We start from the raw sequence: 25,320 nt of genomic DNA, 5'->3' as shown, positions 1-25,320 counted from the left end.
AAACAACAAAGAAATTTTAAAGAAATTTTTTTCTTCTTTTAAATTTTATTAATAATTTACACTCGATAGTAATTCGAGATCTTTTATATCTTGTAAACTTAAAATTTTAAACTTTATTATAATAAGTTATTATATAATTTCATATTACACGATTTTTCTTAAATTTGAAAATAAATTTTTATATACAATAAATTCTTTAGTTTTACTTTTTTCTTATTATACGTATACATATATCATATATTTCTTGCAATGTACATCTTTCTATTTTATATTTTCTCAATTTTGAATAATTGATGTGTTAAAAAACTTTGAGAGATTTATTATATTATTATTAATATATTTATAGATATAATTATAATCATCTTAAGCAGTCATTGCAACATTTGATTCTCAAATAAATTCACTGATACAAAACAGCTGTTAGGTATAAATGGCAGAGCACTTGCGTTTGCAAGTTATGTAAGCTTTTGTGTGTTTAAATTTAGAAATGAAACTTCATGACGACAATTGGTTGTAAGATTGACTAGCAAGTAAGAAACTACTGATGATGATAAATCTGTTATAAGTACGAGTCGCACAATCAACAATAGTTAAACTGAATTCTGCAGGGAAAAGTAAGTCCGCCCTTTCTCGCAGAAGAATAATAAATAATAGTAAGTATCAAATTCTAATTATCGCAATTAAAATGGTCAAGATTGTTTTTTAATCTCTCAAGCAAATTCAAAATAAAATTTCATAAATTTTTTGAATTCAGCACGTATATATAGATATTATTTTTTTTAAATAATAGTATTATCAGATATGGACTCTCTCGATCTTAGATCTTTCTTGAATCTTGAATATTGTAATTCATGAATTATTCTAGTTGCCTTGAATCCCCCCTAGTCTCTGACTTTTATATTCCTCGTATCCTGGTTTAATTTAACTCTCATATTTGTTGCAAAGCAACTATCTCAGTATTTGGATTCTTTAAATTCTAGGTTCTCGAGATTCTAAATTATTTAGCACTCCCCTATCTAGCGTCTTACATTCCAAGAATTCTTGAAACTTTCTAGTTCACAAATTTTTATTCCTTTCATTCCAATTGTTGCAGTATAGCTGCAGTTTTTTTCTTACTCAGAACTCAAATGTGTTCTTTCACACCACTACTGCTGCAATAATTCCTTTACTGTTCATTTCATAATTTTCATCAGATGCACCATCTCCAATATTTCATGCTCTATGCTAACTATCGGCCAATTAATTTAGCCTCCCCTCTTCTTCCGTTATTCCCTTTCATTTCCAGGTTACTTGTTTGATTGACGCTAATGATCGTACTATTAATTAGTAGTTTAGGTATATATTTCCTTCATAAGTAGTATTTGGTAAGTAAAACTGAGAATGATTGATTTCGCGGTTATTAATTTATCCTTATATTAATATATTTAGACTTTTTTAATATACCTTTACTTCATTTACTTCTGAAGTAATTGTAAGACAGAATTTTAATCATTTAACGTCCTAAAGAAATTTCCAAAAATTTGAAAATATAATATTCCCCCCCCCCCCCCCTCTACTCTCTCGCTACATATATTGTTGTTCTTCTTCTTCTTATACATATATTCAGACTCAAGAGAGGAAATAAAAAAAAGTTTCAAATAAAATCTAAAATTTACAATCTTTTTCATTCTTTATTTCTTCTAACGTTGGATTTCTTCCGATTTTTTATTCCAGATACTTCTTATTTCAGCTTTTTTATTCATCCTATCTTCTCTCTCCCTCCCCTCTCTTTTTATCCTTGTTCTTTCCTATTTTTTCACTTCTCATTTCTTCATTCCTAATTCATTAACATTCATCTGCTATCTTCTCCATAATCGCGTCGGCACTTCGCGATCATTTTTATTTAACAGGATTCAACTAAACGACAGGATCACCATCTTCAAGCGGTTGATGCTCCATGGTAGCTCCCGCCACCTGGTCCAGGTTCATCCTCTCTCGTGTCCTGCGCGTTACCCCAGTTAAAGAGGGTTTTCACATCTCGATGCCGCTTCTACCCCCGCGACAGCAGCGAGAAAGCCACCGGCGCGACCGGCGCGCGTTATTGATTTGACAGGAACGGGAGGTGGGATACGCGCAGAAATCGATAGAAGAGAAGGTGGTGGTCCAAGCTGCTGGTGATGCGCTGCGCGGGGGTGCGCAAGAAAGAGAGGCTGCTGGTGCAACGAGGGTGCTAGAGCGAGTGAACGAGCGAGCGTGCGAGCCGCGGCGAACCCCCACCGTGTAGGGTTGGTAACGAGCAGGTGGAGGGAGTGATGAGGAGAAGAACGAGGGGTGGCGGGAGCAGCAGCGAAGAGGAGGACCAGAAGAGAGAGGGAGCGGAGAATATTTTCATACTCCAGACTCCCGGCGTAGGTAGAAGATGGCAGCCGAGGCGTGATTCGGTCCGGGCAGTTTCCTCTCTTCTGGCCGCGCGCGCGCGAGAATAGTAGGGCCGCAATCCGCTTCGGGTTTAAGAAGAAGTTGCCGAAAAGTAGTGTGCTCTCCCTTCGTGGTCGATCTCCTCTTAGTCGATCGACGGTGCACGAAAACTCCAAAGAAAGTCGCCGGGAGACAATTTGAAGAGAGAAATAGAGACTGATACTAAGGGAAAGATAGACGATCAAAGAGAGGGAGAGAAGGAAGGAGAGAGATCTGGTCCGCTTCGCTCATCTACATTCCACTCGCGCGACGTGTCCGACTTGCTGTTTTTCTGTCGTTTTTTTTTCGTCGCAGCACATATACAGCTATATCCACTGCGAGCGCGCTATTCGTATCTCGAAGATTAGTATATACGTTCGGTAGCGTATTATCGTCGAGGAGAATCGACTCGTGATCCGCTCCGATCCGCTCCGCTACGCTCCGTTCCGCTCGGCTCCGCGTGCCGCGTTTAATGATCAAGGAGGTGGTACACGTCAGTGATTATGCGCGTAGTAATGAATAATCCTGTAAAGCCCGTCGAGATCGCAGCAGCCGCCATCGTCGCAGTGTTTCATGAGCGTCATGTAATATGGAATTAAACAATGTTGTTAAGACGTAAACATGTTCTGGCTACACTGTGGACTCTTTGTTCTCGTGATTGCCGTACGTGGATTTATTAGCAGCTTAGCCGACACCACATCCAAGCGAGGTAACGTCTGCCTGTCTTACCTGTCTGTCTTAAGTTTGTCTTGCCTGCCCACTTGTCTGTCTGGATTGGTAGCTGAGCGTATCGATGGCTGAAGCTTAATCGGACCGAGTGTAATCGATTCGATATTTTAGAGGATGCGGAGGGATTATAATCTGTCAAAAGAAATTCGAATCCAACCGATCTAAATTTTTTTTATCAAACCATATTCTGTTTGCCGGGAAGCGTTTATTTCGATGATCAGTTTTAAGTAAAATAGTGACCTAAATTTTGCGAATAATTACAGGTAAAATAATCCGAAATTTTTTACCGGACTAAGTGAACGCTAAGGTCCTCTACACGAATGGCTGCGTGAATGAATGGGTGTAAAGCGCTGATCGTTACGGACGTATTGCACCTGCTTGCGCACCTTGCTTGCCACTCTGTCCGCTTAATAGTCCTAAGGAGGCAAGGTTCAAGGAAGCGGGAGTGGATTTAAAACGTTTAAAGATTTGATGAAGATCTAAAGCTTCTTAATCGTAGTTTTATGTAAAGAACTATAATACAGTTCGCTTTATATAAAAGAAGTCTCTAAGCCAGCAAATAATTTAACGTGAACTCATATAACTTATCGAGTAATCGTGTCTGTTTAGTGAACTGGAATAATTTCACTGGAATAATTTCTAGTGTGGAGGAATAATGGTTTCGTTCATAATTAGAGCGCGAATTATTCACCGAGTAATCACGTCTGGATAGCTAGGTGCAATCATGTCAAGCAGTATATTTGCCTCTATAATTCTAAAGAGAGTTTATTATTATCGTTTTAGGATATTTAGCTAAACAGCTTTGATACATTTAAATTCTTGAATTTACAAAAACTATAAAAGTTCATAAGTTTCAGATTATTTTCATTTCCTCGATTAATAATTTTCTAAACTTTAGATATCTCTCAAGAATTTCAAGTTTCCTATCTCAAATCAGTATTCCTAGATCTCAAGTCATTTTGATCTTTGATTCATTGAATTATAGATTTCTCAAATGGAAGACCGTGATTTCATTTTCAGTGTCAAAGAACCCATAATGTCGGGTTTGCGGGTCAGGAGATCTCAGAATTTAAGGATTCCAGGAAATCTAGGATTCAAATAACCTAATCCAATCTCTGGAAATTAGATAAAGTTAAGAGTAAAGGAAATCCGGAATTTGCCAACCCCTCGCAGGATTCAAGGAGTCAAGAAATTTATAATTTAAAAATAAAATCTAATGGAAAAAGGGAATTGAAGATTAAAGATCTAAGAAATTTAATACTCGATAAAATTGAAACGTATAATATTTATACATATAGGGTAAAGAATTTCAATGTAATAAGAAAAATATTTGGAAAATATGGAAGCTTCAGACAAAAGTTTTATAATTTGATAGAACGCAGCGATAAAATTAATTTTCGAAAAAAAAATTAATTTTTTAAGGTTATATAAAAGTTATTGCTATTTTTTAAATTAAATTATATGAATTTTTATACAATATAGTGCTTCTGCATTAATATTATAAAGAGTAGAGATATAAAAAAATCAATAATTTTCGACTTCTTATTTTCTACTATTTTTTATGTTATTTTATACCTTATTTTTGCACAAATAAACATAAAATATTAAATATTTCGTAAACTATTAATTTTTTGATACCTTTATGAATCAGGTGTAAAGCAAACACACAGTTGCTTAAAAAGAAATATGTTACGTATTGCAAAATACATAATTGTTTTTGATGAGTAATTATATGTTTTCTTTACATTAATTGATTCATTTTACTACTCTGTGCATAAAAATATTAAGATATAATATTAATTGCATCTCATATCAAACTGTATATGTGATACAACCTTTATCTGGAACGTTTTTATTATATCTACATATTTTCCATAGATTTCGAACAACTTCATCTATTAGGTTTGAAATTTTTCCTGTATGTATGTCATAATTGTAAAATTCTAAAATGTATAATGAAGTCCAGAAATTCAGAAAGCTTGAGAACCTTATTTTAAAATTTAACGAACCGAGTCTTCGTTGTTGCCAGGGCACTGCAGAGTTCGCAAATTCTCTGCATCCTCGAACAAGGATGAGCACCTTATCAGGGCGCAACCTTCGACCTTTTAAATTATCTATTTAAATTCTTATATGCTCGACTTTTCGAATTTTGAAATCTTTACGACTTGTATTTCTTGGATTCTCGAATTTTCACATTCTCAATTTTCTGCACGCTTGAATTTTCATTTTTGCATACTTTAGCATCTTCAGTTTTTTGAATCAATGAGTTTTAATATCCTCGAGCTTGCATCAAGTCTTAATCCAGTAAATTTTATGGCACTAGCGTTAACATTTCTATATTTTGAGAATTATATTACCAATTATTACATTTCCTCCTTCATATCCTGTAATCTTCTCATTGATTAAAGCATAGGTATATGTATCTTTGTGGTCCATCCTTTACTCGTTACAATAATTATCAATCCTATACCTTTATCATATACGATATACCCTTCTTTTACACATATAATTTTTGTATACTAATGTAAATAGCATAAAACAAAATGTAAGTTAATATAAATCGTATAATGATCTTTTTACGTTGAAATAAATATATAAATTTATTGATATCTACTTGGAGTGGATCTGTAACGAACAATTTTATAAAAAATTACCTAATGTTAACCCTCTTGCAAAATTCAGTACATATATACAAACATCCAAAGTACCTGCGATATATCTGTTGCTTTGTTACACTTTACAAAATAAAGAGAAGTATTTTATTAATGCCACTAATTCGCACAATACAAAAACTGCTAACCGTGCACATAACGTACCTCATAAGTATTGCATATTCGCATGTTTTGTTAGTTGGTGGAAAATGCGAACGTAGATCAGTGGAACGACCAATACTTACGACCGTATACGTATGCGGCACACACGACGAATTTTTCTAAAACAGCCGCGGGAAAACGCGCGACGCCGCGTCGCTCCGCGCCGGTCGTCGGAATGCGCGTAATCGTTACGTACATTTTCGCCGGGCTTCAAATCCCGTTGCTGCATTATTCATAATGTTATCGCGCGGAATTACTCCATGCCCGCTCGCGCTCGTCCGCTCGCTTTGCATACCGTTAGACGCCGCTCGTCGCTGCGTAAAACCGCGAGCACGCGAATGTACATTTTGCACATGCATCATCGCAGCTTATCACTCTGTCAATTTCAAGCAACAACAACGACAGCGATGATGATGCATGTATATACATGCATCGTAATATTTAGTACGAATATTCTTATCACGTATAATATTAAAAGTTCTTAATTTCAATCAATATATATATTTTGTGAAAATTTAATAAAATTAAATTCAAGTTTCTTTTTTTCCAAATATTAAGATTACACAGTTGAGATTAAATGATTTAATTACTTGTGTTATATCTATAAAGTGTTACCTATATCGTTGCTATTTAGCTCTAACTATGTTTATCCATGTAAGCTATTGCTAAAGCTCGTGCTGTATCATTATAACAGTTATAAAATATTTATAAGCTTCTTATAAGCTTGTTTCGAAAATATACAAGCTGGCGTAAAGCACCAATAAATATTTTAATGACAGTTTTAGCGTCCTCTTGTGTGAAGAAGAGTAGAGAGTACACATTGAGAAATATAACGTCTCTTTCAATTACCCTCCTTGATGTTTTAAACTATCAAAATTGAAAAAAAGTATAACAACATAGAAATTATAAACAGAAATAACACAATTTTACTTTTAAGCCAATTTCGAGCAAACTTTACTTCCATAAATAAAAATTATTTGTGGATTTTAGTTACGAAGTCACTTAACGTAAAAACTGCACAAATTGTATAGCAGGATGGCGTCTAATCAAATTTTCGTTGAGACGAAATCGATATCAGATACTGTTTGGAGGAGCCATAAATGCAGCACACTTTTGGAAAGATACCCGTTTATATTTACAAGATATTTCCATAATTGTAAAATATATTCGAGCCTTACCTCGATGAAAAATTCATCGATGTAGTTGCATGTTACATGATATTTATCAGTAGTTATGAAAAATATCTTTGAAATGTCATGAAATTTATAAGTGATATCATCCTCTAGTGTTTTTTTGCGTCAGTATTTTACCAATGCAAAGGTACATTAAATATATGTGAATAAATAATGAAGATAATAATTACAAAATTTTCCGAATGTTTTTTAATCAACAATCATATTTTTAGAAAATAATTTTTTTCATTCTGGCAAAGAGTCAAACATACTCCCATACGTTATAAGATTACGTCGAGATCTCTCTCGAGTATAGAAAATCGGCTATAACGAAAGGATTATGTAGCGGACGAATATTTTGTTTACCCATTGTACATGAAATCAATCAATCTGTATCCTGCAATTAATCAAAGACGTAGGACGAAAAGACGACTCATCGACGAGTTCTCTCGAGTAGGACTCACGAGATTGAAATGGCATCGTGCCAGTTTTAATTTATTGGCTTTTAATACGTAACTCACGGCCGATTTTGCAGTTCAACGAAATAGAACGATAGATCTTCGAAAAATTGAAGTGATATGCATGGATTTAACGCGAAATTTATCGCCGCTTGAGATGACAAGATTTAAGATGTCAAATAAAATTTATTAATGAAATTCAGAAAATTGTTTGTATTCAGATGATATTTTCAAATAAGCAACCATTTCTTTTGTTACAGTTATATAGTAATAATATGTTTAGTATAATGTTGATAAGTACTAAACAATTGCGGAAAACGAGCTGTAAAGACGTAGTCTCTGGATGAGTGGTTACCTATTCATTTGAGCATTCATATGCCTACATACCTACTCGTTTAACCACTCATCTAGTGAGTACATCTTCACTATACCATTATCCATGATTTTCGCTTGCCTGCATTTTCCTTTACGACCTTAATGCTTCTCGCCCAATAATGTAATATAATTTAGTTGTGTATCTATCTCTTAAAATAAACATTCTCTAAAATTCTTCCGATTATATATGAATGAAATTATCGATTGTAATGTAACATTTCCTCGATTTAAAAAACAACTTGTCTAAGTCTAGCCAAACTTTATATCAGAGATCGATTTTCACTCGGGTATCTTTAAAGATTTTTTTTTGGTTGGAAAAAGGTCAACTTGAAATTAATGAAAGAATCTGTAGATAAAAAGTGGTTTGGTAGGTCTGGGTCAATCATGTATTTTTTCGTGAAACGGCTTTCACCGAAATAAGAATAAATCGATTTCTCTTGCGTTAGAACTAGAAGAATTTGTATCCTAAATTTCATCTAACTCTAGCTTTATAGGTGAGAGACGAAAAGAGATTAAATAAAATCACGCAAATAGCGTTAGTGTGCGTTGACAAATTTACAAATTGATCTGAATTACCGATCAACGTTTTACATTTTAACGGCGCGCGGCGGTATGATAAAAATCGTATTTACACGCATGTACACGAGCATACGAAAAGATCGATTTCGTGTATATACACACGTAGGCGCGTGTCGTTCATGTACCTACGTATCTGGCGATCGATCCCTCGCGATGTCGTAGGGCGGTGATCAACAGGAAATCGCGAAATAACGAGGCAGTCGACTGCAGAGCGCCTGCAGTGTACATTGACGTATGCGTTGGTAGTGATGACGTAATGAGGGTGGAAACGCGAGAGGGTGAGAGAGGGAGGGACGGATAAGGGGGGGGGGGGAGAACCTTACGCGGTTATCGAGTGACGGAAGAACGATGGATTCACTAACCCCTGGAATGCTGATGATGTGGGTCAATCTGATCCAGTTCCCTCTACCCTTAAATGTAAATTGTATATCGGTTATTTTATTCGAGCGAGTTTGCTGACATCGATCTAGGACATCTTCGGGTGGTGGAAACGTGGCGGACATCTTGAATAAAACGGGTCGGATGCATCAACCCATCGTCGATTATCAATGAACGACCGGGAGATGACCTACCCCGTGTTCAGTGAATTTTATCACGCTTCACGAATTTCGCGCGAGTTTCGTGTATTCCGTTTGAATTCTGTCTTCTACGCGAATTTGACGTTTTCCGTCGAATCGGAAACATGATCACGTAGTGATAAAAATTCAGGAAGGATAGCGGAGAACCGGTAGCGCGGGACGCGGGGTAAAATTAAATTTCTCGGCGAAAAGAGGCCGAGTCACCTCGCACCCGACGGTGAGATAAAAGGCAAGATCTTCATTTTAGTATGATCTTTGAAAGTAATAACGAAAAACGGGCCGTGGCGCTGAATAAGAGACGATATCCTTTTTGTTGCATCTACATCTTTTATCTCGCGTCTCACTAAACTATATTATTAGATTTGCGCTATTCTCGTATTTGTCCGACTGTTTAATTCATGCAAATCGGGAAGAAATCAAATTTGACATTTCAAACAAGCAGGAATCTAAAGATTTTGAGAAAGCTGTTCACGCTGAAAGGAGAACAAGATATCAATTCGTTTCGCAGCTGTGTTACATTGTTACTCTCTTTTTGGCGAGACGTGTCATGTCATATTGGTTGCTCGTGTGCAAACAATATCATGATAGAGCAAGGCGAGCAAACTTCCGGATCATTTTTCCCACGTGTTCTTCGAGACACTATCAATGTCTGAAAATTCTACTCGAGTTCACTATCCGCTTTTCTAGCTGATGCACCCTATACAATTCCATTCGTATTAAATTTATGTGTTATCTCTCTGCGTTGTGTTAAATAATCGGATTATAGCGTTTTTAATTTAATATGTCAGATTCAATATGTGATTCAATTTAACATACATGCGTAACACATTGATTTTTATAAATATTTAGGTCGAAGATCAAGCATTTTATATTGTTATATATAAAATAATAACCCATAATATTAATTAAAGAACTATTAATAATGTTAACAACAAATGTGACATACCATTTAATTAGATTTCGCTCGTTTTTTTACAATGTAAAGTATAAAGAAAAAATGGTCTAAATCGAGTTTCAGACCGTTCTCTTAATACCATTTAATTTACCTTCTTACATTGCAAAAGTATAAAGATATATATATTTTCGGAAAGAGTTGTCGCAAAAGCAACTCAAGTAGAAAACGCCTTAATATAGTCAAACAGTGTAGACGAACGAAATTAATTTTCTTTCAAATATAGAAATTAAAATGCTTTTATTAGTTGAAGATAAATTTGACTATTCTATTTTTGTCCATCTTAGCAAAGGTATTTGTCGTCTAAATTCCGAATAATATTATATAATAGTTGTGAATTTTTGAATTGGTACGTTCTGAGACCGTAGCCTCCCTCGGATCGAAATTGCCGGGCTCGTGGCAGGTCATTTTTCCTGGATGTCCTCTTAAATCGTCTTCGACGCCTGAGAAATTCTACCCAGACCTGGCTGCCGCTTTTCCGGCTGACTCACCCACAACCTCTCGCCAGTCTCGTCCATTTTCCTTTTTCGGGAATGACCGTCATCATTCTCTATCTCGATACCGGACGAATAATGTGGGAACCGGCAAACGGCAGCGACAGAACGTTAGACAAGAAATAAATATGACGTCGCGGAAGGTTTGCGATGGCAGAAATATCTACTTTATTAAATTGCGACGATATATAAACTTTAAACCAACATCGGTGATGGTATAAAACAGAAAGAATTCGTTATATTGTTAGCTGAGCATTTTGGATCCAAGATTTTCCGGAATTGTAAAAAATTCGAAAGTCTCTACAAATTCATCTGTATAATTATAAAATTTAGACACATAAAGCTGATACGCAAAAAAAATGCAAGATCGAAAGATATGAGAATCTTACACCATAAGTCTGTCGATCAAAGAACTCGACTGTTAAATTGTATCCTGTGAGACAACGCGACAAAGGATCGAAGAGAAGAGTGGCCAGGACGAGTGCAAAGCGTGGTATTTGTTTTAGAATTCCTACGCTTTACCGATGTTCAAAGTGGCAAAGCGTTTGAAATCTGAAACGAATGCGCGCAAATCTTCATCCCAGCCAGACAGGGGAGCCATAACCGTGGAGGAGATGCGTGATCCTGGACGTTCAAGGCCATCGTATCGCGTAAAGGAAAAATATGAGACATTTAGGCGCCACATTTAGGCGATGTGCGATGCGCCAACGCGCGATGCGTAATCCCAGGAATAAAGATAATTAATCTTTACTTCTGGGATTCCTTGTCGCGCGTTGACGCATCATTTTTATTCTGCATCGTGGTAATATTCCGCTGGGCAGAATTTAACTGATTTTATGTAGAAATATCATATGAGAGAATAAAAATATTGATCCGTGCTGTTTGTTGAAAGGTTTTTACCGCGCTTGAATTTCGTGTAGAGATTTTTAATTGTATCAAATAACTTATTTACAGATTTTAATGCTTATTTAAAAAAAATATTTGCGCGCGCTTTTGCTTTATACACACACAAACACACACACATATATATATATATACAATACACAAACAAAACTATAATTCTCCGGAGAGTATCCACAATGTTTTTAAACTGTTGTTCGGATATTAAAAATTGTGATTCCACGCACGCATTATGGGTTGTTTTACAATTAGTTGTCTAAATATAAATATACACTATCGATGACGTAATGTGTACATAAAACTAATTTGTAATACCCAGATAACAGTTGGAAGAAATCATCAATATTGTGATGCACTCTCCGGATAATTAGTGTATTGTATATTTATTCATATTTTTGTAAGAAGTGCCATAAAATGTAAAAATAATTAGAATTTATTTTTTGTTGAGCTTAAAATCAATTTTGTTTTTAAGCAGAAGTAAATTTACATTGTATTCCGAAACGTTTTTAAACAAACTATTTATTGAGATATTTGTAATATAGTTGTAAACTAAGAAATATAATATCCGGTGAATTTTTTCTTTACGAGAGATTCTAAATTGATCAAAGCGTTCGTAGACGAAAGAAATGGCAGTATTTTCGAGATGTCGTATACACTAGTATTTGTTCAACCTGCAGCCTGGGATTCGCCAATCTTCCATAAATGTAGGAAATAAACAGTTGCGACAAACACGGAAAGGAGAGACAAATTTCGAGAGGAAAGACGGTCTCAAAGCGAATGTCTGCTCGTGTCTGATTGCATATTTATTCGATTTTAGATCTTTTTCGCATACGACGAGATGTTGACGGGACAAATCGAAAATCAAAATTTGAAACGAAAGAAATTGGTGCGACAGGAAGAAGTTTACGCTGCAAATACAGATTTATGCGCTTTTACTTTAATTCACTTTTTATGTACATTATATAATTGCATAATGCATTTCTATCGATTTAGAAAATGGATTAAAAGTACAGTACAAAGTGCTTTATCATTACTTCTTTGTCTAATTCCTAACTTTTGTAAGAGTATGTGAAGAATTTTTCCGATTCTTTTCTTAAATTTTGAAAAATTGTACTTATAATAATATAATTATATAAAAAGTTTAACATTTAAGAAGTCGTTAAACAAACATCTCAAGAACATCGAATAATTTTGTAACTCTCGGATTTTTGGATTTTTGTAAATCTTGAAGTTCTTGAATTTGTGAGGAATCTCAAGAATTAAGATACAAAAACGAATAAATAGGAGTAGGCAAAGCGGTTGAGAGAGGTTGTGTTTTAACCGATCTACCATTCACACAGCACTTTCCGTACTCTTCTCCACCTTCTCGTCTCCTCCCTCGCCTTCTCGCTCTTCACGCGGCTTCTCACCCCATAGAAAAACGTTTCCATGCCGGTCTTCGGGATAAATAGTTTGCACAGGAAAAGGATTTCTCTACGCTGGCAATTTATCTCGAACGTACGCGGCTCCATTAAGCGGAGACGCAACCCTTTGAGCCTTAGGTAGAGTGGGATACTGCGGATTTGGGATTGCGCGTGGATTTAAGACCGTAATCACGGGATTTCGGGACAAGCAAAGCGCGACGACAAGACCGCCGATAACTCCGAAGAAAATTGCTTTGCGTGTGATCGAGAATTTCGGTTTCTAGTTTTATAAATTGATACGTATTATCATCACTACTTCGTCTTTTAAAAAATACTAATCTTTCGTTAAATTTATGTAAATTGTCACATTTTTGAGAAATTTAAAAACTCAAAGTTATTACAATTACTTATGATATAAATTATAATTAAAAGTTTATCCTGATAGAAATTTGTGCATTTTGACTGAATATCCACTCAATTACTATTTAATGTTATTGATTTCTCTTTATAATACAAAAATACGGCATAGCAATTGAACAATATATTAAAGCAGTTTTACTATACAATATATAGATTAATTCTTTACAAGAAACTTTATATTAATATTAAAAAAATAATTGTCCATTTTTTGATCGGTGAAGTTACAATATAATAGTAGAATAATTACGTCTCGCTATAAAGTATACTTATTTTTATGTTACTTGTAAAGTTATATAGTCGAAAATGTGTAAAAGTTGTGAACGAGTACAAAAATATGAACGAAGAAATGAAAACTTGAAGGAGTTATAAAGTTTGTAGTATTTAATTCTGTCACAAAAATTTCACAAGAGAAATTAGAAAATAAGACATGAAACGCGCACACAAGCAATATATTTCAACTACAAAAATCACATATATAGCGATTTCTGATTGAAATCTATTACTTGTACCTTATTTCTTGTTACTATTGCCTCTGCTTTTTATTGTGTTTAGACACTTACGTCCCTTAAACAATGTGAGAGAGCAATAGCGATAGAAATGACATAGGAATAACCTATCTATTGCTAATCCCTTGCATTGTGCAAGAGGTATATTACTTGTGTATATAATTTATATTATATAGCTTTTTTTATCTATTTATTGTCCTTCTACTATTCAGTAACTAAATTCAGATTTTGTACTTCTTTACTATACGTGTACAGTAACTGCGAGAAAAGAGTTATACTCGTACATCTTGATTGATATCCTGAACAATTTTGCTCTTTGCTGTTCAGTTAGTAGATAAAGTCAATACAACTGCCTAATAACCATCAAAAACTGTATTAAATTTCTATCGAAGTAGTAGTTATATGTGCGTGTGTGTGGGGGGAATGTTTTAATTATACATATTATAAATCTGAGAGATATAATAAATATTACATGTCTTAAAATCTTCTTTCTTAAACCAAGACTGTAAAATTTATAATTTCTTAGTCTATAAATTCTTCGATCACTTTCATAAGATCTTTAAGACTTTTTGAATCTTTAAGCTCTGCTTTTTTTTTTAATCTAAGGATCATGAAATTGTTAAACGATCGTGTGAGTGTTCTAAATTCTCGAACACGTCTGCCTTACAAATGAAACGAGTCTTTCGCGGAAATGGTTTACGCGACTGTGAAAAGAAATCAATATGAGCTAACGCAAAGAGTCTTGGTTACGAAAGAATCGACAGCTACCGTTTTCTGTGGCAATAAAGTTAAGAGACCTTAAAATAAAAGGGTAGTTCAAGATGTTCGGTAGTAATATAGTCTTAAGTAATATAGTCCTTGTACGAAATAAATTCGACAGAAGAGTACGTTTTCAACCTAGAAAGTTTATCTTTCGACAACGAGTTGCAAAGAAATTTAGAAGCTCAGAAACATGTACATGAAGAATCAATTGCATTTTTAATGTTTTAAAACTTGCAATTTTTTTCACACATGCTTGGATGTATATTAACAACAATTTTATTAAATTCCTAACTTAGATATTTCAAAAATATTCAATATACTTTAAAATCTAATAAATCTTGTATTAAATTATTTAAGCCTTTTGAGAAAATTTTAACAAATCAAAAAATTTTTTTCTACATGATTACGAGCTGTATATTTTTAACGAGAAATATATTTTTTTTATTTATATTTCTGAATGGATGTTAATTATTACATTCATCAATCTTCTATGAATTTCATCTTTGACCCTTCGCTTGAATCTTAGAATCTTAATCTAGGTGTAGGGTTGTATCTTCCGGTACAGTGGCATTAGGCACAGCGAAGAAGAGGGGGGGAAAGAGAGAGAGAGAGAGAACGGGGGGAGAGAAAGAGACACCGGGACAGACAGGAAAACGGAGAGAACGAGAAGGAGGAGTAAAAGGAAAGAGACGGAGGGAAAAGTAATCAATCTTTGAGAGGCAGATGAGTGCGGAAACCTAAAATATAGGACAACACAAATTTAGTCTGGCTGCCGGTCCACGTCCACGTGTCGACGTGAATGCGCAACCGCCCGGGTTTGTAATCGATATTGCCGACAAGGCACCACGCCCTGCACCTGCGAGATGTGCCGGGATATGCAATGCCACCGAACCGAACCTAGTCGAACCTTGCCTAGGATTCTCTCTCTTTCTCCCTTTCTCCTTTCCCCCCCCCCCTCTCTCTCTCTCTCTCTCTCTCTCATTGCGTCCTTTTGCACTACCTTCTCCAGTATACTTCGAAACTTAGACGATCTCAAGCTCCTTTGAAGCTTGATTCTTCGAGTTCTAGATAAACCGATTGTTCAGTCTCGTATGCGATAGCTTGGTGCCTTGAACCTAGCTGTGGACAAACCTTTCCTGGAAATCTTATCTAATTATTTTTTATACATCTTTTTCTATTATATAAGTAGAAAATCATTCCTATTAATTTTTATATATATTATTCAAAACTATAATCCTTCATAAAGAAATTGTAAAGCTTTAATGCTATTTTTTCTCAAAATATGATTTAATTATCTTTCTTCAGATATAATTGTTAAACTTTTTATTACAACATTGGTTGCAATCTAGTTGCAATATATGATCAGAATTTTTATATAGTATGCTTCTGACTTAGAGGATTTCAGGATTTCTCTTCTAAAGTTCAGCTTTCCTGAAATCCAGATAAATCGATTGTTTAATTCCGTACGTGGTAACACGATGCTTACCTTGAATCTCTAGTCAAGGTTTCCTTGGGGACCCTTCTCACGCGCTTATCTTTTTTCTCAAGTATTTTACTCAAAACACATTTTTCCAAGATTTTTCAAGCTCGAAGAATCAAAAAAGTATTTAATTCTAAATAATTAGATAACTAAATCGTTACACGTTATCTTCATATAAGAATGGATCAAATCTATGAATTTTGTACAAGTTCATACCTTTAGATGCATTATATGTTCTTACGTAAATGATGCCTTCGAACTTAAACGATGTCAGAACCCTTCGAGCTCTAAATAACTTAATTATGAAGCTTGTCAGGCAATCGAACTTCCTTCATCTTTGACGCTCTTCTCAACCTCAATCTTATCCAATTCGAACTTTGTTGTGTGCTCCGACTTCAAAGATTTTAATATAAAATATTAAATTAAAAAAAGAATGATCAAATTGCGAGCAAGTAATATAAACTATCTATTTTTAACGATACATATTTTCGTCAATAACGACCGAAAAGATTTCAGTCATTCGGTATACAGTGAAGGGCGATGTACTGGTTTCGCTCGAAAAGCCCGAAGGGCTTCAGAGGGTTAAGAAACGCTGTGACAGCACTGTCGCGTCATTGATTCCGATCTACTCGAGGCCAACTTCGCCCTCGGCTGATTTTTTTGTGCTCTGATACCGGAAGTAGGCCAGCGCAAACTGTCGTCCCTTTATCTAGGGCTATGGTCCATCTTATGAATTTTGCGGTGAGGAATTCTGCGCGAAGATGAAAAAGTTTCGCCATCCATTCTCGTCCTTGTGCAGGATAAAAGTGCAAATACTGCCGTATATACTTTTTCTTGTTTCTCACGTGAACGTTTTACTCAATCCAGATTACAGGATGTGATGAATTGCGCAATTATATAACGGATCCTTTTTATGTGGATAGAACATAACATGTTTTTATGATAAATAAACGAATGGAAGTGCTTGAGTCGACATATATCCATAAATAGAAAGTAATATCGGATATTTGGCTAATATAAGAAAATTATTCTGTTTGTATTCCAATAGAAAAGTTGGCAGTTTCTGTATTAACCTCGCGTAACAGATGAATGAGTAAGATAGGTAAACATACGGTTATAATGGGATGAGTAACTGATGCATAATTAATGGATTCATTACAATGTTTCAATATTGAAACATTCAACATTTGTCATCACTAGAGTACTTTACTATTGTGATATTTAATATTTTAAATACAATGTTTTAAAACCAACACAAATAGATTGATTAAACATAAAATATTTTATATATGTTTTTAAATGTTACGAAATTTTAGGATTGGTAAAAATTGAGTAAAACTTTGATTGAGAGGAAATATGATACTTATTAAATGCTTGGACATTGAATATTTTTGAAATTAATAATTAAAAATTTTTGAAATTTTAAATTGAAGTTTACCGTAAACAAAATTAAAGAATTACTTTCGTCTGAGATAGTCTTGAGACGTTTGAATATGAGATATTCAAAATCCCAAGTGTCTTTGATTCTTTGATTCTATATTCTTTTGATCCTCAATTCCTTGTTTGGACGTGGTCAGCAGAGTTTGCTTTACTCTGATTCTCTGAAGTTCATCTCGTCTAAAACTCTAAGGTGAACCACTAAAATACCTGAACACGCGTACGTACCGCGTTGGTTTATCGTTTATCCTTTTACCGCTAACGTCTCTTTAAAACATTATCTTTGGCAGATTATTGTAAAAGGTAGTTTGTAAAACTATTTATATATATTAATTGATTTACATGTGGTATTTGTTTTACTTGCTTGTTTTTATTTTCGAATTATTATTATATGTATCATAGTATATGTACGTATATCTAATACAAACTTGATAATTTATTAAAATATATATTTTGTTTTGTGTTTTAGAAGCAGATTATACCTTAGATGATTCCTTTTGGAAGGAAGAGGAAACTCCCGCTGGTGAGTAAAAATAGAGAGATATTAAAGTTCAATGTGAATAATATTTTATAAGTATTATTTTGGAAATGATTCAATTTAATCTAAGTTTTCTTGTAAAATTAATTTTAATTTAACATAGCAATAAAATTGTTTCATCATTATTTATATAACAAATCGCACAAGTTAATTAAATATGTTATAATTCCGCTAATGTTGCGTGCTAGGAAAAATTTGCAAAGAGATTTGCTGTCACAATCTTTGTACAATTACGACGGCTATTGGATAAGGCTTTGCGTAAACAAACTACCGTAAAATAGAAGGACCGCAATGCAGCACTTTCGTTAGAAACTTGATCCTTGAGGATACGACAAATCCTCGAGAGCGGTTTATTGTTAAGTCAACATCGCTGATTGGTCGGAAACGCGAAACTTAAATTGGATTACATTTTAGACGGGGACAATGCACCGGGACAGAGCTCGACGGCGCGAATCCCGGCCTAGATATTACGGTGATTGTATAATGAGAAATCTGTCTTAAGAGAGAGAGAAAAGAAAAATTTGAAGTTATTCCAGTTCGCATTTATTTTAATTTGGTTTTAAAAGCTGAGAAAATTCTACATAATGTATTTCAGTAACGTTGAGTGCAGGATTCATAGAATTAGGAAGCTTAATTAGGGATTAGAATGTAAAGCGGCGTTGAGCGTACACGAGTAAACAGCAATAGCTGCTGTATTACATGAAAATTAATTTAATTTGATCACTTAAATATATCTATTATTTATACAGAAATTCAATTTGCAATTACTTAATCCTAGGTCGAAAATGTCTGGAAACATATTATATTGTGTGCCTTGATAACGAATAATCTAAGTCTAGGATTTAGAAAATTAAATACTTTAATTAAAAATTGAAGTTTATGGTACTCTATCTTGCACAAAAATGTAAAATTTAATAATTACAAACAAATAATTATTTTATGTCCAAGTACTTGAGAAATTTCGAAAATCATGTTTAGGAAGGACGTCATTGCAGAATTTTCTGACGCAAAATCGAAGTCGCCGCGCCGTGTTATAAATTGCCGCAAATATAACGCATGAAACTGTAATATGCAACATAATGATGTCGGCCGAATTAATCGCAATTTACGTGACATTTCTGCGGTAACGGCAACAATTGGCGGGAGGAAAAGGACGGAGGATGACGGACGGGATGAAAAGAGTAAATTAATCGGCGAGTAATCTCGGCATGTTTGGGCGACGCTTGAGGAGATTGAAAATTGAATTCGCAACCTGCGCGCGTAAACTTCTCGAAATAAGGACGCGGAACGATTCGTAAAACAGGAAACAATCGACATTAGCCTAGAGAAATTTGCGATAATAGATATTCATCGCTAATCTGAATAACGGTAATTTTTCAACATGCAAAATATACTTTTCAATTATAAATTCTAGGGGGCAATGTGTCAATGTAGGATATAAATTGTCCACGAAAAGTCCGTAGATGAATAAAGCGAGAAGAATTTTAAATTTAAATTACAAGAGATTAATCTAAAAATATTTAAAATTTGATAAACATTAAATATATATTATAATTTATAATGCTATAAGGAATACAAACACACACACACGTATCGTCACTTTCGTGTATGAGACTTGATAGGAGAGAAAATTTCATTCTTCTATTAATGTAGGAAATCGAGGCCGAATCAATCGAGATTAAGAGAGTTAATACGTGGATGCAAAAGAAATGGGACAATAAAAAAAATCTACTTTATACTACTTTATTACTACCGTTATTATTGAATCGTACGGACTAAAATCTCAATGTCGATGGTTGAGAGGGCAGGTTAATGGCAATAGCGTGAAATTTTGTCGATGCGGCGCAATGAATCGCCCCAAAGTCCATTCGAGATGAAATTAGAGATCGTAGAGGGATGGCTGAAAGAGTGGGGAACCGGGGGGTGAAATTAGGGCGTTCGATTGAACGTGGAAATTAATTTCAGGTGAGGTCGAACGACTACTACACGAATATCGACAAAACCAAGAGCTAATACGAAATATCGGTGGTCATTACTATCAGATCATCTATCCGGTACAGCTACGGCATCACGAGAAAATGGGGATATCCACGAGAGAAGTCGGCGTACCGAAGGTAAAATTTCGCACCCCGTATTTCACCTATATATAGTCTTCACCAGATTAAAAGAAAAAAATGGTTGCAATTACCACAATTTAAAGATGTATTAGACATATTTTGAAAACATTTACAAAATTATGAAAAATTACAAATTGTTTTATCGAATATTGCATTTGAAAGTGGTAGAAAAAATTTAACGGTGATTTTTCACAAGAATAAAAAAATATTTCCATAAGAAGTAGATATGTGTGCTCTATAATAAAAATTAAGAAATAATAAAAAGCTCTAAATTTTTGTATTAAAATATATTCAAAATGATTTATAATATAATATAAAGTTTTATAGCAATGCACAAATAAAATATAAAACACATTTCCAAATTTAATTAACATTGGAGAGACTAGTACATCCTTAAATACTCGTACAATATAGTATAGTCATTTTCTGTACCAATTATAATGTACTTTTTATAAATCTAATTATATTGTATTATTACTAATATTTTATAGCAGTAGATAATGTTTCTATTGTAATTTAGTTTCCTCAAAGAGGTTACGGAGATGGAGGATATCAAAATCCTAGAGGCAGATTAAGAGTAAGTTTTACAATACAGAAACAGATTTTCAGACAATCAATTACTATTTTAATATTGATTTTAAAATAAATAATATGTAATACTTAAAATAATTGTAGCAATAATCACAAAATTGATATTTTCAGACAGGGAGACATTTTCACCGGACGTCTCTTCTGATCAAGGCCTTTAATCATAAATTTCGTCTAGACTTAGAATTAAATACGTAAGTATCTTTACATATATGCATATTAATTAAAACATTTTTTAATGCAATAATATTTTTGTTAATGCAAAATAAAATTTTAAGCATAAAAAGCATTAAGAAATAAAAAATTTTAATTAAAAAATATCATTTATTGAAAAGATTTACATACATATATTCCTTTATCGTTATGTTGCAGGCAACTTTTAGCTCCAAATCTTATACAGAAAGACTTTTTAGCCGGCAATGCGGAACAAATGTCTAAGCAGGTAAAATATTTCGAGCAAAATGTAATCTCACAATCTAATGATATACTCAAGTATTTACGTGACGCAGATCTAATTAACAGTTGTTTATAAAGAATAATTGTTTTACATAGTTGATTATTTTGCTCTGTAGAGAGAGAGTTTATGAAAACCTGTTTAGTTGGGTTAAATTGCTCTAATATGAGTTATCTCACATTATATATATAGTCTTATCTGATAACTACAATAAAAGACAAGAGAAATAAAAAAGTAACTCTTTAGATATCGGGTAATGGCAAAGCTATTTTAGTACCGTGAAAGAAAAAAATGTCAATAATAAATATGTACAAGCATTACTTTATTTACTATAGTATAAAAGTAATATTGCGAATAATAAAGTTTAAAATACTCACGTAAGGCTTGAGCATTAAGAGAAAGACTCAAGTTTAACGATAAACTCATAATGGTCTTAATACTTCTCTTACAGGAGATAGAACATTGTTATTATCACGGCACTGTGAGAGATTATCCGGGAGCTAGCGCTGCTTTTCACACGTGTAATGGTGTCAGTGGTGTCATTCATTTAGGCAACGAGACTTTCGTCATTCATCCATTCTACGGTGGTGATTTATCGGTCAGTTAAATTTCTTCTCGTTAATCATTATAAGAATATGATGGTGTAATAATAATTACGTACGCATTATTAAAAAAAGTACTGAAACAATTATGATTGAATTACTACGAAGAAATCCAAACTGCATTCATCCATGCGTATAATTTACATACCGTTTCGAAACAATAATCGGCTGATGCGATTGAATTTGAATCATAAACTTCAAAATCGAACGGCTAATTAAGCTTGATTTTATTACTAGATAGATAGATAAACATCGCGGAAGTTTAAGTCGCGCTATAATTAAAAATGGAATGTCGGAAAAGGGCAAAGCGGCTGGCGGGAACATAAACTATATGCAGGCCTCTCTTTTAGCAGAAACATCCTCACATTATATTTGAAGCCCGAACAAAAGTTAACAAAGGCTGCGCTAACTCGGGAAATCTTGAGTGGCGTGTAAAGAACCGCCGGCAGAAGCACATCTTCGGGCTATCAGAAACCATTTCCGATCGATATAAAAGAGACGTCCGTGAAGCAACCAAATATATCGAAACTGCCATCATTATCGATAAGGCTATGGTACGTTATTAAATTCATCAAACGTAAGTTAATTAAATTAACAATTGTATGACAGATAAAACGATAAAATATATAGATCATATGTATAATGTGCAATTTAAATAGAAGGTTGTAAGATGATCATTCAGAGAACAGATGATGGATTATTTAATTTTTAAATTTGCCAATATAACAGTATAGAAAATAAAGGTATTTTTTAAATATAAGAGATATATAAAAAAATGTATTTTTTTAATTTTAACTAAAATTTAAATTAATTTAAATTCTATTTGAAATTTAAATTTTATTCATCTCTCTCTCTATTAAATCTTAATGAGAAATACAGTTTAATATTTGCGATATTAAATTAATTCTATTTAACATATCTGTAATATCCTTCAAATGATACTTTATCTCTATGTATAGTTTGACAAAAGAAACGGTAGTACCAGAGCTGAGGTTGTTCACGATGCCATCCAAGTTGCTAATATCGCAGATTTGGTAAGTTGAATTATGTACAATAATAATATCTATGTAAATTCATTTTCCCGTAGGCTATATGTACTAAATTAGATTTCCTTCACAGTATTTCCGTACATTAAACACTAGAGTCTCCGTCGTATACATCGAAAGTTGGAAGGGCAGCAACCAAGCACAAATCGATAACGGTATCGACATCGATCAAGCCTTGTTAAGCTTTAACGATTATACGATGCGGAGAATGTATCAAGTTGCTCAGGATACCACCCAATTACTCACGTGAGTTTATTGCTTCTCTTCCGGTTTTTAACAAATTTTGATTGTGTCAAACATCTCAAAACATCTATTATTTTATATTTTTATCTTGATTCAATACGATTCATTTTTGAAATAGAGGGCATAAAAGTTCAGTGTTAGCAACTAAGATAGCAAGTAATATGATTAAATAAAGAAGTAACGTTTGTGAATTTATATTTTCGATAGGGGTGAGACTTTCTCAGGTGGAGAATCAGGGGTGGCTGTACCCGAGACTGTATGCAGTCAAAGATCCGTAGGAATCAGCGTTGATCTAAATACTTACGAGCCTCATCTTTTAGCTGGTACCATGGCACACATGATCGGTCACAATATTGGCATGAGCCACGACGATGGAAGTAAGTATTACAAAGTTTTTTGTTTTATTTTTGATGCGCAAATCAATTTGGTAAACAGATTTCCAGCTTTGTAAAAGTGGTAAGACTTATTATTATCAATTTTAGGGAACGATTGCAATTGCCGCGATTGGCACGGATGCATTATGGCTCAATCCATCGTCGGCCTAGAAAACGTTCAGCCATACAAGTTTTCAGAATGTAGTAAAACTGACTACATTGAAGCCTTAAAGAGCGGCCATGGCATTTGCCTTTTTAACAAACCTAACGAGGTAAATTGACAACTTACACATAAAATCAATAATGCTTTAAACGAATTAGAATGGGATCGAATGAACCGTGAAGCAAATTCAATTAGAGTAATCGATTTGGGATCTGCTTCGGGTTATAGTTGGAGATTAGGAGATCATGCGGAAACAGGGTAATCGACGACGGGGAACAATGCGACTGCGGATCGATCGAGGAGTGCAAGGAGTACGATCCTTGTTGCGATCCTATCACCTGTAAGCTGACAACGGAGGCCGAATGCGCGACCGGTCCTTGTTGCAGCGATTGCAAGGTAAGATAAGGGAAGATTATCCTGTCTTTTAGCGAGCAATCTCTTGGAAGTAATACGATATGGCGTGAATCACATTCCATGCAATATAATATTGAGAGAGATGTATTACTATTATAATTAGTTTTTTAAAAATTCCCAAATATTTAATACAAAAAGAAACATTAAATTATTTATCAAATATAAACTATTAAATATATTTATCAGCGTGAAAAATGGTGACAAAGGAGCAATTATAATTCCATTTCCAGCGTATAATTTTCTTTTGCTTCTTTTCGCATCTATGTTCTAACGTAAATCCTTTTTCTTTTCAATGTATTGACAAAATTTCAGCTCCGTGCTCGTGGCGTCGTTTGCCGCGAATCGACGAACGAATGCGATTTACCGGAAATGTGCACCGGTGATACTGGTCAGTGTCCATCGGATGTTTATAAAAAGAACGGCAACCCGTGCGCGAATAATGCTGGGCATTGCTTCAACGGAATTTGTCCGGCTCTGGATCTACAGTGCGAACAAGTATGGGGTTACGGCGGAATCGCTGCCGATAAAGAGTGTTTCGAACAATTTAACTCTAAGGGATCTATCAACGGCCACTGCGGTACCGATTCCAGCGGTCATCTTATCAAATGCGAATCTGAGTGAGTAATCGCTTTTATTGTGTGATGAAAAAATAAAAATATAAAAGATATAATAAAAAAGATGTAAAAAATCAATTTAAAAAGATAAAATTAATATTGATATAAATTTTCAAGTTTTTGTCTTAATTTTCATTATATCTTTGGTACGAGAGATAATTCGATTGAACGAGATATTTAGATATGATATCAATATAATGGTTAAATGAGAAAATTCTTTCTTTCAGAAACATTCGCTGTGGATCTCTTCAATGCCAACAAGGAAGTAAACAACCGGTAATCGATGGAATGAAGGATTTACACACTAGAACTATAATTTCCATCAAAAACCAAGAATACGAATGCAAGTAAGTATTTGGCAATGAAGTAGCTACTTCTTAACTAGATAGAATATTTGAAATATTTTACATGTTGATATATATAGTAATATTGTGTATTGTGTTAAATCAATTATATCTATTTACCAGAGCCACGAATGGAAGAGTAGAAGGGTCTGATATACCTGGAATGGGATTGGTTCGTGATGGCACATCTTGCGGTGATAACTTGGTAATTAATAATGACACATTTAACTTTCATGAAAATTATTATACGTAGTTTTACTTATTTTTAAATATTATATGTTGACCTGATTCCTATGTTTGATATTGATAATTATTAATAATATATTCTA

The 25,320-nt window shown here is 34.0% G+C and overlaps 1 protein-coding gene across 13 annotated transcripts in view; it reads left to right on the top strand.

Moving 5' to 3' along the window:
* The first annotated feature begins 2,395 nt into the window (after nucleotides 1–2,395).
* mmd (disintegrin and metalloproteinase domain-containing protein mind-meld) overlaps nucleotides 2,396–25,320 on the top strand; it is a 45,507-nt gene continuing 22,582 nt past the window's right edge. For 10 of the 13 annotated variants that reach the window (XM_018541619.1, XM_018541616.1, XM_018541625.1 and 7 more), the window contains exons 1-16: nucleotides 2,396–3,145; nucleotides 17,964–18,017; nucleotides 19,998–20,146; nucleotides 20,670–20,726; nucleotides 20,852–20,931; nucleotides 21,110–21,179; nucleotides 21,643–21,789; nucleotides 22,144–22,347; nucleotides 22,753–22,827; nucleotides 22,913–23,085; nucleotides 23,290–23,459; nucleotides 23,565–23,728; nucleotides 23,848–24,015; nucleotides 24,346–24,650; nucleotides 24,875–24,994; nucleotides 25,115–25,196. In XM_018541619.1, the coding sequence (XP_018397121.1) occupies nucleotides 3,058–3,145; nucleotides 17,964–18,017; nucleotides 19,998–20,146; nucleotides 20,670–20,726; nucleotides 20,852–20,931; nucleotides 21,110–21,179; nucleotides 21,643–21,789; nucleotides 22,144–22,347; nucleotides 22,753–22,827; nucleotides 22,913–23,085; nucleotides 23,290–23,459; nucleotides 23,565–23,728; nucleotides 23,848–24,015; nucleotides 24,346–24,650; nucleotides 24,875–24,994; nucleotides 25,115–25,196 (2,106 nt within the window). In that variant the 5' untranslated portion in view covers nucleotides 2,396–3,057. The remainder of the gene's footprint in view (nucleotides 3,146–17,963; nucleotides 18,018–19,997; nucleotides 20,147–20,669; nucleotides 20,727–20,851; nucleotides 20,932–21,109; nucleotides 21,180–21,642; nucleotides 21,790–22,143; nucleotides 22,348–22,752; nucleotides 22,828–22,912; nucleotides 23,086–23,289; nucleotides 23,460–23,564; nucleotides 23,729–23,847; nucleotides 24,016–24,345; nucleotides 24,651–24,874; nucleotides 24,995–25,114; nucleotides 25,197–25,320) is intronic. The other 3 variants (XM_018541621.1, XM_018541623.1, XM_018541615.1) reach the window with 1 other exon arrangement.

The sequence above is a fragment of the Cyphomyrmex costatus genome, unplaced genomic scaffold (genome assembly GCF_001594065.2).
Source record: "Cyphomyrmex costatus isolate MS0001 unplaced genomic scaffold, Ccosl1.0 scaffold296, whole genome shotgun sequence".
NCBI classification, from domain to species: Eukaryota; Metazoa; Arthropoda; class Insecta; order Hymenoptera; family Formicidae; genus Cyphomyrmex; species Cyphomyrmex costatus.
The sequence above is the reverse complement of the archived record's forward strand: the minus strand, read 5'-3'. Positions and strand labels throughout refer to the sequence as shown.